The sequence below is a fragment of the Pyxicephalus adspersus genome, chromosome 10 (assembly GCF_032062135.1).
Source record: "Pyxicephalus adspersus chromosome 10, UCB_Pads_2.0, whole genome shotgun sequence".
Lineage (NCBI taxonomy): Eukaryota > Metazoa > Chordata > Amphibia > Anura > Pyxicephalidae > Pyxicephalus > Pyxicephalus adspersus.
In genome coordinates this window covers 10462835-10477291 of record NC_092867.1, presented here as the reverse complement: position 1 = coordinate 10477291, position 14457 = coordinate 10462835, and the positions used below count along the sequence as shown (strand labels likewise).

General features: G+C 37.5%; 1 protein-coding gene across 1 annotated transcript in view; it reads right to left on the bottom strand.

Annotated features, from left to right (window-relative positions):
* Positions 1-3043: 3043 nt before the first annotated feature.
* The window catches only part of GOLGA7B (golgin A7 family member B), a 36268-nt gene continuing 24854 nt past the window's right edge, over positions 3044-14457 (bottom strand). Inside the window, exons 3-5 of the mRNA XM_072424064.1 lie at positions 13963-14115; positions 10403-10504; positions 3044-6794 (exon numbers count right to left, since the gene is read on the bottom strand). Coding sequence (XP_072280165.1) covers positions 6684-6794; positions 10403-10504; positions 13963-14115 — 366 coding nt within the window. The 3' untranslated portion in view covers positions 3044-6683. The remainder of the gene's footprint in view (positions 6795-10402; positions 10505-13962; positions 14116-14457) is intronic.

The window sequence follows — 14457 nt, the reverse complement described above, 5'->3', positions numbered from 1 at the left end:
TGTAATATACAGAACCAGAAAATAATAGGGATTCCTAGGAAGGGGATCAAGAAACCTTTCCATACTATAGACATTCTTCAGTACATTGTGGTATAATTGACTTTGAATGTCACTAATGGAAGGAACCTACACTAAAGTGCACCACAATGGGCTTACCAATCATTAGAAAAAATATGCATGTCTGGTTTTGACTGCATTGGCAGCCTATTCAACTGAATGAGCTGCCTTAACTCAAACAGATAAATGTCCAATACAATGCATGTTAACACATATATTGTGCATACCACAGCACAGCCTAAACATTGGAATAACCTAACCGTTTTGAAATGAGGTTTGCATGGAATGTTACCTTTGTTTATACATTGTTTAGTGTGTATTGCACAGTTTTGTGAAAAATTTTCAACAAAATTAGCAGAGTCCAATAACATCAACCAATCTGTTTGCTTGAGTAAGCAACCCAAGACATCATCTGTTATGGGTCTCTGCACTTATCTTTTCCAATGAGAATACACACACTATGACCTCCAGGCAAAACAATATATACACAAATGAAATACTCACATGGGATTATTTTTACCTGCTATAGGGTTTGTATTTATGTTCACCTAGTCCTGAAAGTTACACAGCTCTGCCACACAACACAGTTCTTTCTGTTGGTGGCCTAAATATTTATATCTTAAGCAGCCTTATCTTCCTGCCCAGGTTTTCATCTGAAATACAGAACACCTTTTTATTATCACATGATAGCACTGACATATTACACACTATTTTAAGTCAAAAGAGTGAACTATAAATGTGACAAGAAGTCACTTCCTGCATGTAAATCATTATAAAACATAACTTTTGTTTTTAACACAGCAGGCTGCAGATTTGTGGGAATACATCCCACGTAGCTATCATTTAGGGAAAAACATAGAAACAAACTGTCACACAATCCTGGTAATTCCGTAACAAATTAAAGTTTGATAAAGCAGTGTGGTGCCTCATATTGCATGCAAAGCATGGTTGATGCATCCTGCACAGTGGAAATTGGATGAACAAAAGAAATTGGAGGGAACAACAGTAAGCCTTCAAAAATAGCTTTAAATCTAATTTTAAAACACATCTAATATGAATAACTATATTAGTGTACTTTCATGTATAACAGCCCTGAGAATCACAGGGGAAGGGTCAGCTGTAAGAACCAGTCAGGCTTTAATGAAGTGCTGTCAATCTAATGCTGCGTACACACATGCAATAATTGTCGTTGGAAAGGCTCTGTAACCCCCCTAGCGTTGTAATTCTGTAATTTTTTGATGCAAAAAGTGATCCTATTTTTTTTGCATAGAAATTTTTGTTTATATTGTGGGCCTGTAATTCTTAGGATTAACTCCCGAGTATAATAATTATATTTATTTATTATAATATAATCATAAGTTATAATATAATACACAATTATAATACATAATTATAAAAAATTATGAAATAATAGACCACAACAGTGTAATTTATCAAAAAAAATTTTTTTTATCAAAAAATTCTAACTGAAATTTTCCAAACAAGGGTGCAATATTATTCATAAATAAGAAGATAAATTAAATGCAGATTCTAGAAAAAAAAATTATTTACATTTTTAGTAAACATCCCGGGTGTGGTAGATTTTGAAGCAGGGTGCTGTAAAAAGTCCAACATCACAGTCAGGACAGTCAAGGTCAGGGCTAATAGTGGGCAAAATGAAAATCAGGGCACTGGGCAATAATGCTTGGTGTACTATATTATGTATTTGTACTTTTATTATGTGTTTTGTGTGTTTTTCACTGTAAAAAAAAATTTAAAAGCAGATCACATAGTAATCTGCTTTTAAATTTCCCGCCCCCACAATCCATCACTCCACCGCATCTCCCGGAAGATGTCACACATCTTGCCGGGTGATGCGGTGGGGATGTCCCCGCCCTACTCATTCCCCTGCTCGCGTCTCCCGGAGGCTGATCTCCGGGTGATGCGAGCAGGAGGGTGAGCAGCGGGGACATCACCCCCTACTCCCGGAGGCTGATCAGCCTCCGGGAGTAGGGGATGTCCCCGCTGCTCACTCTCCTGCTCGCATCACCCGGAGATCAGCCTCCGGGAGACGCGAGCAGGAGTAGATCCAGGGGGTGCTGCCAGCGGAAAATCTCCGCTGGCATCACCCTCTGGATTTACTGTTGGTGATCGCATCTGCCGTTAGATGCGATGCACCAAGCAGAAATCCTGCATGGTGCATCGCATCTAACTGCAGATGCGTGCATCGGGGTGGTGGGGACCCGGGCGGTATTTAAAAGCAGATTACTCCGTAATCTGCTTTTAAATTTCACGCCCCCCGATGGAGAAGCGCCCCGCCATCACAGCGGGATCCTGAGATCGCCGCTGGAGCGCGGGGATAAGGTAAGGGGGTCCCCCAAAGGTACCCCGAGTGTGACTCGGGATTACCGATTTTTGCAATTTTTCCCACCCCGAGTCACACTCGGGAATACCGCTAGGGAGGTTAATGATCCTTTCCAACAACAAATGATTGCACAATGCATGAACGAAAGCTGTACATACAACACCATTCTCCCCAATGGAGAGGGGAGGGGGGAGAATGACGGAGCAGCATCCTCTCTCCCCTTGCGCTTTCCACCCTTCATTTGCATTGCGATCATTTGCCATCCATCGTTTGTGGATCTGCCAAAACGGTCATTCGGACAATGGACGACGAGCACTGTACAAGATTTTCATCTGATATCATATCAGAAACATTTCACATGTGTACCTAGCCTTATACTGGAAGCTTGCTAACAAGAGTGATTACTTTAATGGTGACTGGTTGCTTTTTTCATTGTCCAATCAACAAGTTTAGAGAGGGGTTCTTGACCAACTTACACTGCTTAACTTCAAAAGAATTCAGGGGCCTGGTTATGCTGTCTGGCAGTGATGCCTGAATAATAAGACTTCCAGGATTGCATAGCCTTTGGCGGATAAAACAGTTTGCATGAATGTATTTTCAAATGTGCATTACACTCCTTGCCTGAAAAAGAACTTTAGAGAATAATCTTATTTCCATTTATTAAAGCAACAATAATGCAGACATGTAACACATGCTTTAATGGAACATGAATGTAGTAAGTGCCTGCAGGATCTGTGTCATCACGAACACACAGTATGGTACCTAAACCTATCCAGCTGAATGTAGAAAAATATGTAACTTATTTTACTCATTAATAACTAATTATGCCATCTTTTTAAACTTAGAACTATATTTCTTAATGGTCTATAGTTTTTCAGAGCGATTTAAAAAAAATGGGTTTAGCATAATCTGCATTTCAATCTAAACACAGAAAACACAACATAGTAAAGAGGTTATTAGCATGGCATTTCTTTAACAAAACACTACCTCCCTCCTGCCATAAATAAGTTTAATTTTACATTTGGCTGAGCAGCAATAACATCCTTGTTATGTACTATATTTATTGCCTAAAAATTCAATACCCACCTTTCAGCATCCTTTAGGCAAAACTGAGCAGGCAAATCTCTATTGATCTATTCACTTTCCTCTAGACGGACAGAGATAAAATAGCGATTAAAACCGGAGACTATACTTGTGTATGGAAATGTAGCTTACATTTGCATGAATTAGCAAAAATAAACAAGTGTAACTGTGGTTGTTCAGCCATTACATGACATCTGTGGTCTGATCTATGGTCGGATTAAAATACTCACCTCTCGCTATATAGCAACAAGAAATCTGCAACTGCCTACAGATGCCAGACGATAAAAGGCAATAAAGCTTCAAGAGACCCTGTCACCAACTGGAAAAGAAATGCACATAAAAGCACAGAATATGTGCTAAAGCAATGTAAAAGCTTAATTTTTGCTTTTCAAAATAATTCTGTATTAGTTTTTTATGCGCCCTAGTGACAGGGTCTCTTTGGTATTAAATTTTGGATTTTGTAGAGAAGAGTTTTTATTGCTGTCTGTGTCCCAGTTGAGAAGTTTTCATCAACAGAGACAGACAAGTACACAAAAACATTTTTTAGTAGCATGGTATGAACTTATGACAATATTGTTATTGCTGTGTGTTGAAATATACACCCCCACCACCCTACTTTTTGTAAAGGCATTACAAGGGACAAGAAGTAAGGAAAAAATTAAGGAAAATATTTTAAATTTTTACAGTAATAAAAATAAAAAGCTAATAGAAAATGTAAGACTATATTCAGACAGGCAGTTATTCCAAGTGTTACGGCTGCAGTTAATACATTGGGGGCAGTACTCAACTACCTAAAAGTCCTAAATACATTAACACAATTAGAAGCAGTTGGAAACCCTTCAGTTGTGTGATTTTTGGAGACTCCTTGGAGCATTTCAAGTTGCTATGCCCCCAAACCACTTCCATAGACTTGAATGAAGTTTTTTTCCAACCACAGTGACAAGCGTATGCAAGTAAAGCTGGAAGGATAATTTTCTTGCTCATGATGATGTGGCAAGACAACTGCAACCACTCACTAGAACATTTCAGCAAGTGCTCATGAATTAATGCCAATACCTTCTCCGCACCAAGGGTTATAGCAAACAAAGCCCAGGAGTGGTCAACCACCTGTTTGAAGCTAGCCCTACTATTCCCATATGATAAGCCTAAAATAGAAAGTTGAAGTGTAGCCATCTTTATATTGCTATGTGCTGTAGTTGTATTGTTAAAAAAGAATTCCCATGTAAATAGCTTCTAGCTTCAATTTATCTTCATGAATGTGTTCCTGTACAAGTCATCTGGTCTCAGAGTAGCAATACAAGCACTGATATGGGAGAGGAATTCAAGAAAACATACTACACCCACTAACACTCGCTGCATGGATGGACTGCATATGTAATCAGATGATGAGAGATGGGGGGTGAGGTTTTTGCATGCAGTGGCATGTCCCTGCTGTCCTTCATGGGCTGTCAACTGGAAAATGTGCATTTGATTTCAAATTTACAAATCCTTGAAATTCCAATTTAAAAAAATACATAGTTTTTACAACACAAAGAAATATAGATTTACATGACTGGCTACAGATCAGCTATATTTTTCAGGGGGAAGCTGGCTACTTTAGACAGCATAATTATAAATACAAAGAATGTCAAAGTATATAGAAGTTGCTGAGAGATTCTTTAGCAACTTTTCAAGCCGTTTCCATTCTTGGAAAGGGAGGGGGTTGAAACTATTGTTTATATAGGTAAATAGCATGATTTAGGCCAATATATTGCTGCAGTGAGTAACCATGTACAGATTTCATTTGTACAGTGATGAAGGAGAAATCTCTTATCTTCAATGTTGGACTTAAATAATCTTCACTTGCTTGAAGATCTTTGGGCACCACTTCTATTTGGCACATCCAGAAGACTTGGACAGAGTGACCTTGCTGGGGTGTTGTGGTTCTTACAGATGGCCACTACATCACTGCAGTGTCCAGTAATAAACCACCATAAGCTGAGAGAGGGTGGTTGGGTATAACTAAAAACCCAGGAAGTTTTGGATAGTAGAGGCACCCAAAGCGCTGCAAAAGGCTAAAGATTCTGCTCACTGTGTTTAGAGGAGATCACCTTGATCAGGATGGTCTGAAGGACCAATTCCCTTAGATCTTTATGCCAGATCTTCTCCAATTCCAATGCCCTTTTTAACCCTAATTTGTATAATGGCAGGGGTCCTATACACAAGGTACAATATGGAACCAGAGAAAATACTATAACTAATTTAAAGCTACCAAAGATACAATTGTTCAACAAATCCTGGAAAGGTTAAAAAAAATCATAAATATGTTAGCACATTGGCATTCATGAACAATTCTTAGCACAATGAAAACTTCTTCATATCTCCATTATCACAGCAAAGTCTAAATTGAAACATTACCTAAGATTCCGTTCCTTGAATGAGTTATATACAATTGTCTGTACATTTGTTCAAAATAAGGCAACAGAATACAATGAGGTTCCATGTCATATGTCAGTAGGAGGAGGTTGAACTTGATAAGTTTAAGAAGAGTTAGCTCAACCTGCGTGGTTCAGAACATCTTTAACAATGGATGTTTTTGCTAATGAGCAATTATCTGCTATTTTGTTTAAAAGGGAACATCCAGTAATTACAGTCTGCAGTTACAGAAATAAAGTCTGCAGTTACAGATTCCAGTATGAAAACTTGCAAGTCTTATCCAAGTTGTTTTTCATTGCAGTGATATAGATTAACTGAAGAGTGAGAAATATGTCCCATTAATGTGTAACGATAGAACAGTTTCTTAGATAATAAATAAAATTGATATGTATATCATTTTCAGCAAGAGTTAGGATTTTTTCTAAATCAGATTTGGCAGATGAGGTGCTATTTAAAATATAGATGCAGCAGCTGTAATTGCTTTATGTGAAAATACATAGAAACTTGTATATAAACCTGTTTATTTGCACATTCCGCAGCAGATGGAACTGTGGTATGGAAGCCTTCATTTGAAATGTTAAAAGGTGCGTTTGTTGTTTTGCTTGAGTAAGTCAGTTTCTTGTCAAGGTAGTCAGTGGTAACATTGTGATGATCCCTGTCAAGGCCATGTATTAGGAATCATCTCAATCTAGAATTAAAACCTTGTGCTCTGATATCGCAGTCTTCGTATTTCAGAAAGGCCATCGTCACGGCAATACAGGTCCCCGCAGGGACTCTCTGCCAGTCATCGGGCACGACTGGCTACTCCACCACCCCCTGCACTGCTGGTGCTGCTGGAGCTACCGCTGCTGCTGCTGCCACTACTGCATCGGTCTTCATAAATGGAGATCTCAATCTTAACAGAAGGAATCAAGGAAGATACTAATGTCATTTGTTGGACACAGTCACTCATACATCCGGGGCCTCTGTATTGTTTTTTAGGCTAAACATACAGATACTTTAAATTATATATACACACACAAATATATACACATATACATAAGGACCTTCTTACATGCCCAAAAAATAGCTTTCTGTCGATCCAGTTCTGAGACCTACACGACTTTGTTAAACTGCACAACCCTCCCTGGCAGGGCTGGAGACTTGATTTCCAACACCCTTTCCAACACCCAACCTGTGAAAGAGATGCAGCAAGTGCCTAAAGCTACTGGTCACCAAGTTGAAAGATTGAGAGTTTTATTGAGATAATGAGCAACTGCTGCCATCAGGACTGACGACAGACCATGTGACCTTTCTTTTTCATGATGATGAACACATGAACACGTGTGTAGTTGAAGAATTCCTGTTTATATGAACCTCAGCAACTGCACATCACGTCTCAATGCACATTTCCTAATGTAAAAACACTTGACCAAAAATGCATAATACATATAAAGGATACACCTGTAGTCCCCTAGTGGGCATGATAGAGTGACAAAACTGCAAAACGACTGGCAGAGAGTGACAGGGTGTTGAAAACTTTGGCAGTTCTACTATCAAAATTGTTCACTACCTAAAACCTAAAAAAAAGTGCCGTGCATGACTAGGGTGACTAATCTTGTGCTATGGAAAAATTAGATGATGAACATCTCATCTCTAACAGAAGAGGATTAGTAGGAAGCTCATACCTTGGTACAGTACTATCTTTTTCCATTTATTCTGTTAGAGACATCATGAAGTTTATTTTAACACACTTGCTTTACTAAAGGTAACCACTCTGGTAAACGTCTGTCTATACAACCCCGCTCAGCTCAATGTAAAATCGACATATATCAAGTAATAAGTTAAAGCCATAACTCCAATTTCTGGCTGCGTCTTCAGAAAGCTTAATGTTAAGTTTTAATCAAAGAATCTGAAAGAAAAAAAAAAAAACATTGAAAGTATATGTATATATATATATATATATATATATATATATATATATATATATATTTATTTATATACACACACAGTATACACGTTAATGTTAACTCCACTTGCCCCGAAACCATTAAAGCTCAGTAGAACACTTATGATTTATTATTGTAATGCTTTATCCACAGAGTCGCAAACCAACTTTCCAGATTTCTGCAATACCTAATAAAATAAGATCAGATTTATTACTGTATATTCAGCCTGGTTTAACTACATGTATAAATGATAATAGTTCGGTTAGGCTTCAAGGCTCATTCTCATTATGTCAATACGGTGTATTGCACTAAACACACACTGACATGTGCAATGAACGGCAGTCGGGCACGCTGTAGTGCACGCTGTATTTCTTAAGTTCACCATGCAGTACAGTGCAGTGCAGTCCAGTGCATTCAATGTGGTGCATTTGAGGTGCCAATTAATGGAAACTGAGAGCACCATCACTTGTGCTGTACATTGTATTAATGCACAGGTTTCTGCATGTAAATGCATCCGTTAACACAATGCACTACCACTTCAGAAAGGAATAGATGTGACCTATAAAAAAAAAAAAAAAAAAAAAAAAGACAAAAGATCAATTACCATCATTGCCTGTTGTCTCCCTGCTGCTAATCTCTACCACCACCATTACTGACTTACCATGCCTTGTTCTGCACTGTATCTCTATGCAGAAGTGATCATACTGGTAGGAGCAGGGTCTTGCATCCTAATTTCAGGGCCTCCAGCAAGGAGAACAATAAAGGCACACAGCTGACCTAAACACACTTGGAACCCAAACTAGAAGTGCCATAGTTCCCACACTATAAGTATATAGCCATGAGGCTCTAGGCACATGTAGGCAACATGTATGCCTCAGCACCCACAGATACCAGAAATAATACTGCTAATTTTCAGGAGAAATTTAGGAAAAAGTGAATCTTTCAGGATACTCCTTGGGCACAATTAACACTTTCAAATGTTTTCATCAACATAGCAAATTTACTTTCTCAGTGAGTTCAGGTCCACTTTAAAAATATTCCCTGTATGCTATAAACATATGGTTAACATGTGCAAAAAAGAAATCAAGGTAATTAGTAAAAGATGCAGAAAAATAGGTATCCGAGTACGATGCAACCATCTGGAGTTAGATATCCTGCCTGGAACTTAGAAAAGAGGGAGTATCTTAAAGCAACATTATTAATGACAATATCAGTGACTTGGCGGAAACTGCATTAACCATAACTATTGCCAGTAAACCATACCGCATCAAAAAATACTGAACAAATGATATTAGAATGGTGACGGAAATGTGCATACAATGATTACTTTCAAAAACATGCCCAACGTGGAAATTGCTGAGAAAAAGAAGAAGGGGCTGATAAACATGCGGCGAGATTATGTGCTCACCTCTGAGACTTATTCATAATTGAAACAACAGAAAGATATTAAATTCTCATATCCGCCTACAATTGTGAGAGGAAAGCATAACAATAAGCAGCAACAAGAAATGCTATAAGGGTTCACTCAGAGTTCACACATAAATTAGGAGGGAAAACTGGAAGAAATAGTCTCTTTAATTGGGGCTCATTTATAGCTTATCAGAGTCCCTGCACACACTTCCAATACAATTTAAATGTCTGAAAATTCAAGATTTTGTTACTCTCCAGTCGTGTAATATTGTCAGTGACATTGAGAACAAGTTTTAAAGTAGACTTTTTTATTGTATAAGTGACTTTGTGTTGTGCTTAAGTGCAGCTGTAAAGATACACTAATGTATGCTTATTACAGATGAAAATTAAAGATATCTAGGTGAAGAACTTTTTTTTTTGTAAAGCATGGGCCGTTCTGTGTAGTTTTTGTGTGAGTCTAATTACCTATTGAGGAGATGTAGGCTACGTACATACGTCAGATGATTCTTGGACGATTATCGCTTTGGGGCTGGTATCAGACGTGATTCTGATGCCTCATGGATCTGTCCCTGGCGGATCCACAAATGATGAATGACCACAATGCAAGTGAAGGGGAGATCGGATCACATCGGAGTGCCACTTGCTCATTCTCCTCCCTCCCCTCTCCATAGAGAAGAAGGGTGGTGTATGTACAGCATTCGTTCATTTTTCAGTCTTTTGTCGTTGGAAAGGATTGTGAAAGATGCTTTCCAATGACTAAAATCTAACGTGTGTACGTAGCCTAACTCTCACTATTTGTGTTGTTGACCATTGCCACCAAAAGTGAAATCCAACATTTTAGAGTTGTTAGAATCAGAGGTGGGATATATTACATGTTCCAGTAACAACTGGCTATGTGGAAATACCCACAAGTTAGGGAGATGTTCTCTGTGACCACCGTTAGATCCACTAAAAGAGGGCTTTATTTTAAGAAGTGCAACAGAAAATGTTTTTGTTTTAATGGAGTAGTCATCTGGATTTTATTTGCACAGCATTACAGCTGCACCAATTCAGTAAACAGTCACAGGAAATAGTGTCACACATAACAATGAAATCTTACCCTACCGAACAAACAAATTAAAAAAAAAAAAAAAAAAAAAAAAAAATCACACTTTTTAAAGGATACAACACGCATTCCACGTTCAACTGGATCAGTTATTAGGAGACCTCTGGGTGCATAGATCTTCTCATTTTGCTCTTGGATGTATTTAGAGATTTTCTTCAAAACCTTCAATATAGAAACAGATTTGACAGGTTGTATGAGAAAACGAGAAGGACAATATATTTCTAAAAAAGCAACTTTGAATAACCTGGCAAATGTTGATCCAGGCTGCCAATCATAAAGTCTACTAATGGTAATCTTAGTCAATAGTATAAAAATATCATGTTATCAAATGTAGCTAGCCTAGGTACTGCTTTTACTATTGAAAAAAATACATAAATGAAATAAAAGTGTTTGTCATTTGTGTGTAAATATTTGTAATTATAATGTAATTTGTTTGTAATTATTATAACTTTGTGTAAACACCTAAACCCAAAGTAAAATATATATTTGAGAAGTGTTCTTTCTGCCAAAATAATTGTTAGCACCTCAGTATGTTTACTTGGAAACTGTCCCTATTGTGAGCACCGGCAGCCTCCCACAGAGTTCACTTACTGAACACAGAGCATTTTCAAACCATTGTTCAGAATATGCACAACATTTATCAGTAAAACCTTTCTAAACACACTGGACGGTTCCTGTAGAGGAGTCTACCTACTTTCTACCCCATTACCAGCTCCTTATCTTTTGTCCTCAGGATCTGGGAACTGGACCAGATTTTCCTCGAACATTACACCATAATGGGCTATTCTGGGCCATTTTACTAAGGAGGCTTTGTGTAGCTTAATGTTGAGACCTAAACACTTCAGAACATAAGTAAAGAACGCACACTGAGCCAATTAAAGGAAACATACACATATAAAAATGGCATGTTGAAAAGAACAGGAGAAGAGGTTTTATAGTTCAAAATAAAGGCTATGAAAAAAAAAAAGTTTAAAAGGGCTTTGAAGATGATCTATAAGAGCTGCTTCGAAGCAACCTACATTAGGCTGACACCTAACCATCTTACGAGTTTTGGAATGATCAGCCAGAGAGGAGTTAGCTAGTTGGCATTGCAGCGATTTCTATTTAAAGCTGGCAAGACCAAAATTTAATTTGGAAAATTTTCATAGGGGTAAATGTGTTGGATAAAAAAAAGCCAAGTACTGCTGTAAAGGACAAGCACAAATGAGAGCAAGATGCTTTTTTTCTTTAACAAAATGTGCATAAAGTAACAGGCATGGTTGGTGGATATGTGTCAAGATATGAAAATCAGCAAAGTAAGTGAAAGCATTATTCTAGCTTCAATCTCCGACAATGTGAAAAACACAGACAATGCTTAAGAAAGCCAGAGACCTTAAAACAATCTACCTTTTAAAAATGAAGAAATAAAGCCACCTAAAGGTAGGGCATTAATGCCCACCTGGTTACTGCCTAAAATCTCATGAAGAGATACATCCTTTAGCATTTTTTGAAAGCCCAAATCTCCCATCCATTTGCTTCACCCTGCCATAGGAACTTAACACACAGACAGAAGGTATGGAAGATGAGCATATTAAATGCATAGGATTCTTCAGACATCAAAGTTTTTGGGAGAGAATGAACATTGAAGATGGCAGACAATTAGGTATACATTTTGTGCTTTTTAACTATTTTTTAAAGAGGTGAAAGTGTGCCTTTAAGATATCTACGTAGGTTTTGAATACCAGAAAGCCTGTATTCAGCAGGATATCATTTAAGCCAAGGAATAAAGAACTATAATAAATGATGGGATTTGGTAATGCTGACACGAACTGTATTGATTCATGAGAATGTGATTCAATCAAAAGGTTCACTTTAACTCTATACAGAACTGTTCAGGAAATTAGTGGATGAGATTTAGCAGAATGTTACTTTTGATAGAGGTATGTATCTATAGAAAAGCTCAGGATCCCTCCCTGCTACATAATGTATCCTTTCTCAGTATCAACAAGGGTTGAAGTGGGAACAGGATCTGCTGGGAAATTAATTTCCAGCTTACAAAGGTCGAGTTTGCTTTGGACCAATGCCCAGATCGACGGTGTGATATAAAGAGATTGGGCAATTAGCTGAGCTTGCTGAGTGTCTGCATGTTGAGACAACCTTTCCCAAGCGTTTGAAGGAAGGATTAAATCTGCTCACCAAGAAATAGACAGATAATAATGTGAAATACCAAGCCTAACGTGCAACTCCATCCTGCTCTCAAAAGTTTAGCTGTGTCGATTTTGGACGTAGTTCAAAGCTGTACTGTAGCGCTAAGACTCAATGACTCTCTGCGAAATTCAAATCCTATTTCGTACAAGCCAGTTACCCTTTGGTAACAAGTCGATATATAAGCAGATTTCCCACCAATAACTTCCTGTGGAACACACTGAGAACAGTGTAAGGTCACATCCCAGGGTAAGATCTATTTCCGCCTACTAATATTGATATTTTCCAAACATGAGAACATCATCGATTTACAAAGAGCTGTCGGAGAACTGTTTTGACAGCTTTACATTCGTGTTAATTTAAAAATGACTGAAGACTTTTACGTATAATCAAAACATATTATATGTACTTATAACACGTCAGACACTATACTGTCAAATATTACAAATATTACTCTTAAAACACTTTTGTTTTGGCACGAAGAAACTGTTGTGTCAAATGTCAGTGTTCTTAAGTAAACAACTGGATGTAGCTCAAGCAAAACTTTTTTTTTTTTTGCAAAGAACACTGACTGAAGGTGAAGTATATAAAACATTTTTATTCAAAGTTTAAAATTCTCACAATTGTCAGTTGAAAAGCGCTTCCTATGGACACATCTTCTGAGTTTCAATATACCACTGAGTCCAACACTTGCATTAATTTACATCTATACTCCCAGGCACTCTTTTCTCTTTCCTGCCTAGTGCTTCACACCTTTTTAAGCGATGTTTGTAGAATTATTTTTTCGAGTATTATTTTAACCTTTAAATAAAAAAGTTCTTTCATACTTTTCTATATTCGTGTATTTTTGGCATGGATTGTTGATTGGCCCAATCAAGAGAAAGCTGTAAGGCAGAAGTGGATTCTGTCTAATGGAACAACTGCATTGAAGGACAGACATTTTAATTTTTCATATCTGAAGTACTTTTGTGTGTGTGTTTAATTTTTTTAGAAAGATGCACAAAAAGAAGACTGTGGATACAACAGAAAATCCTTCCATAGTAGGGAAAGTTCCTACCTAAGCTATCAATGCAACAAATGTCCCCAATGGATGATGCCCTCTTTATTCCTGCACTAATGAAAACACAACATTTTTGATTTCTCACTTGCAGCCTGAGTGATCAAAGTTGCTAGAAGAAGTAAAGGGGGTTGAAAGTTTTCCTGTGGGGATAAAAACAGCAAGAAAAACTTGACAGGCTTTTTTTAAACTTTTCTTTTTTTTCTAAGAATATAGAAGGAAGCATTATATGAAGGGAAGGAAGAGATTAGCCTCTGGGATTCAACATACAGATTACAGATTGTATAGAGGCCTGACTCTGGCAAAGTAACAAAAAAGTAGTGGGGGGTACACAGGAGTTGGAAAAAAAAACAAAAAAAACAAAAAAAAATCACTTTACCTTTTCATAGTGTGTCTCCATGCAGAGAAAGATGAAATAAGCTGTAGCACATGCTAGGCATCCCTCTAGATAGGAGCTACCCCCAATCTTTTCAGCCTCTATATAGTACATATTGAGAGTCTTCACTGTCTCCTCAAATAGCTGTTTCTCAATCTGTTTAAAACATAAAGAGCAAATCAACAAACTTATATAAATAGGTGATAACAGTCTTTATTACACTACTATCTACAGATTCATGCAAAAACTTTAGCTTATTTTCACTAGAGTAAACCATCTGAGACTACAGGCTATGGCAGATATGTAAATTTATCTATATCTATAAAATCTATATCTATAAAATAGATAGTGGAAGACTATAGACTTGGTACAATAACCAGTCTGCAGTCATAATGCAATAGATCAGGGGTCAGCAACCTTTACTATCAAAAGAGCCATTTTGCCTCCTCTTCTACTAAAGAAAAATAGTCTGGAGCCGCAAAACATAACACAGTTTAT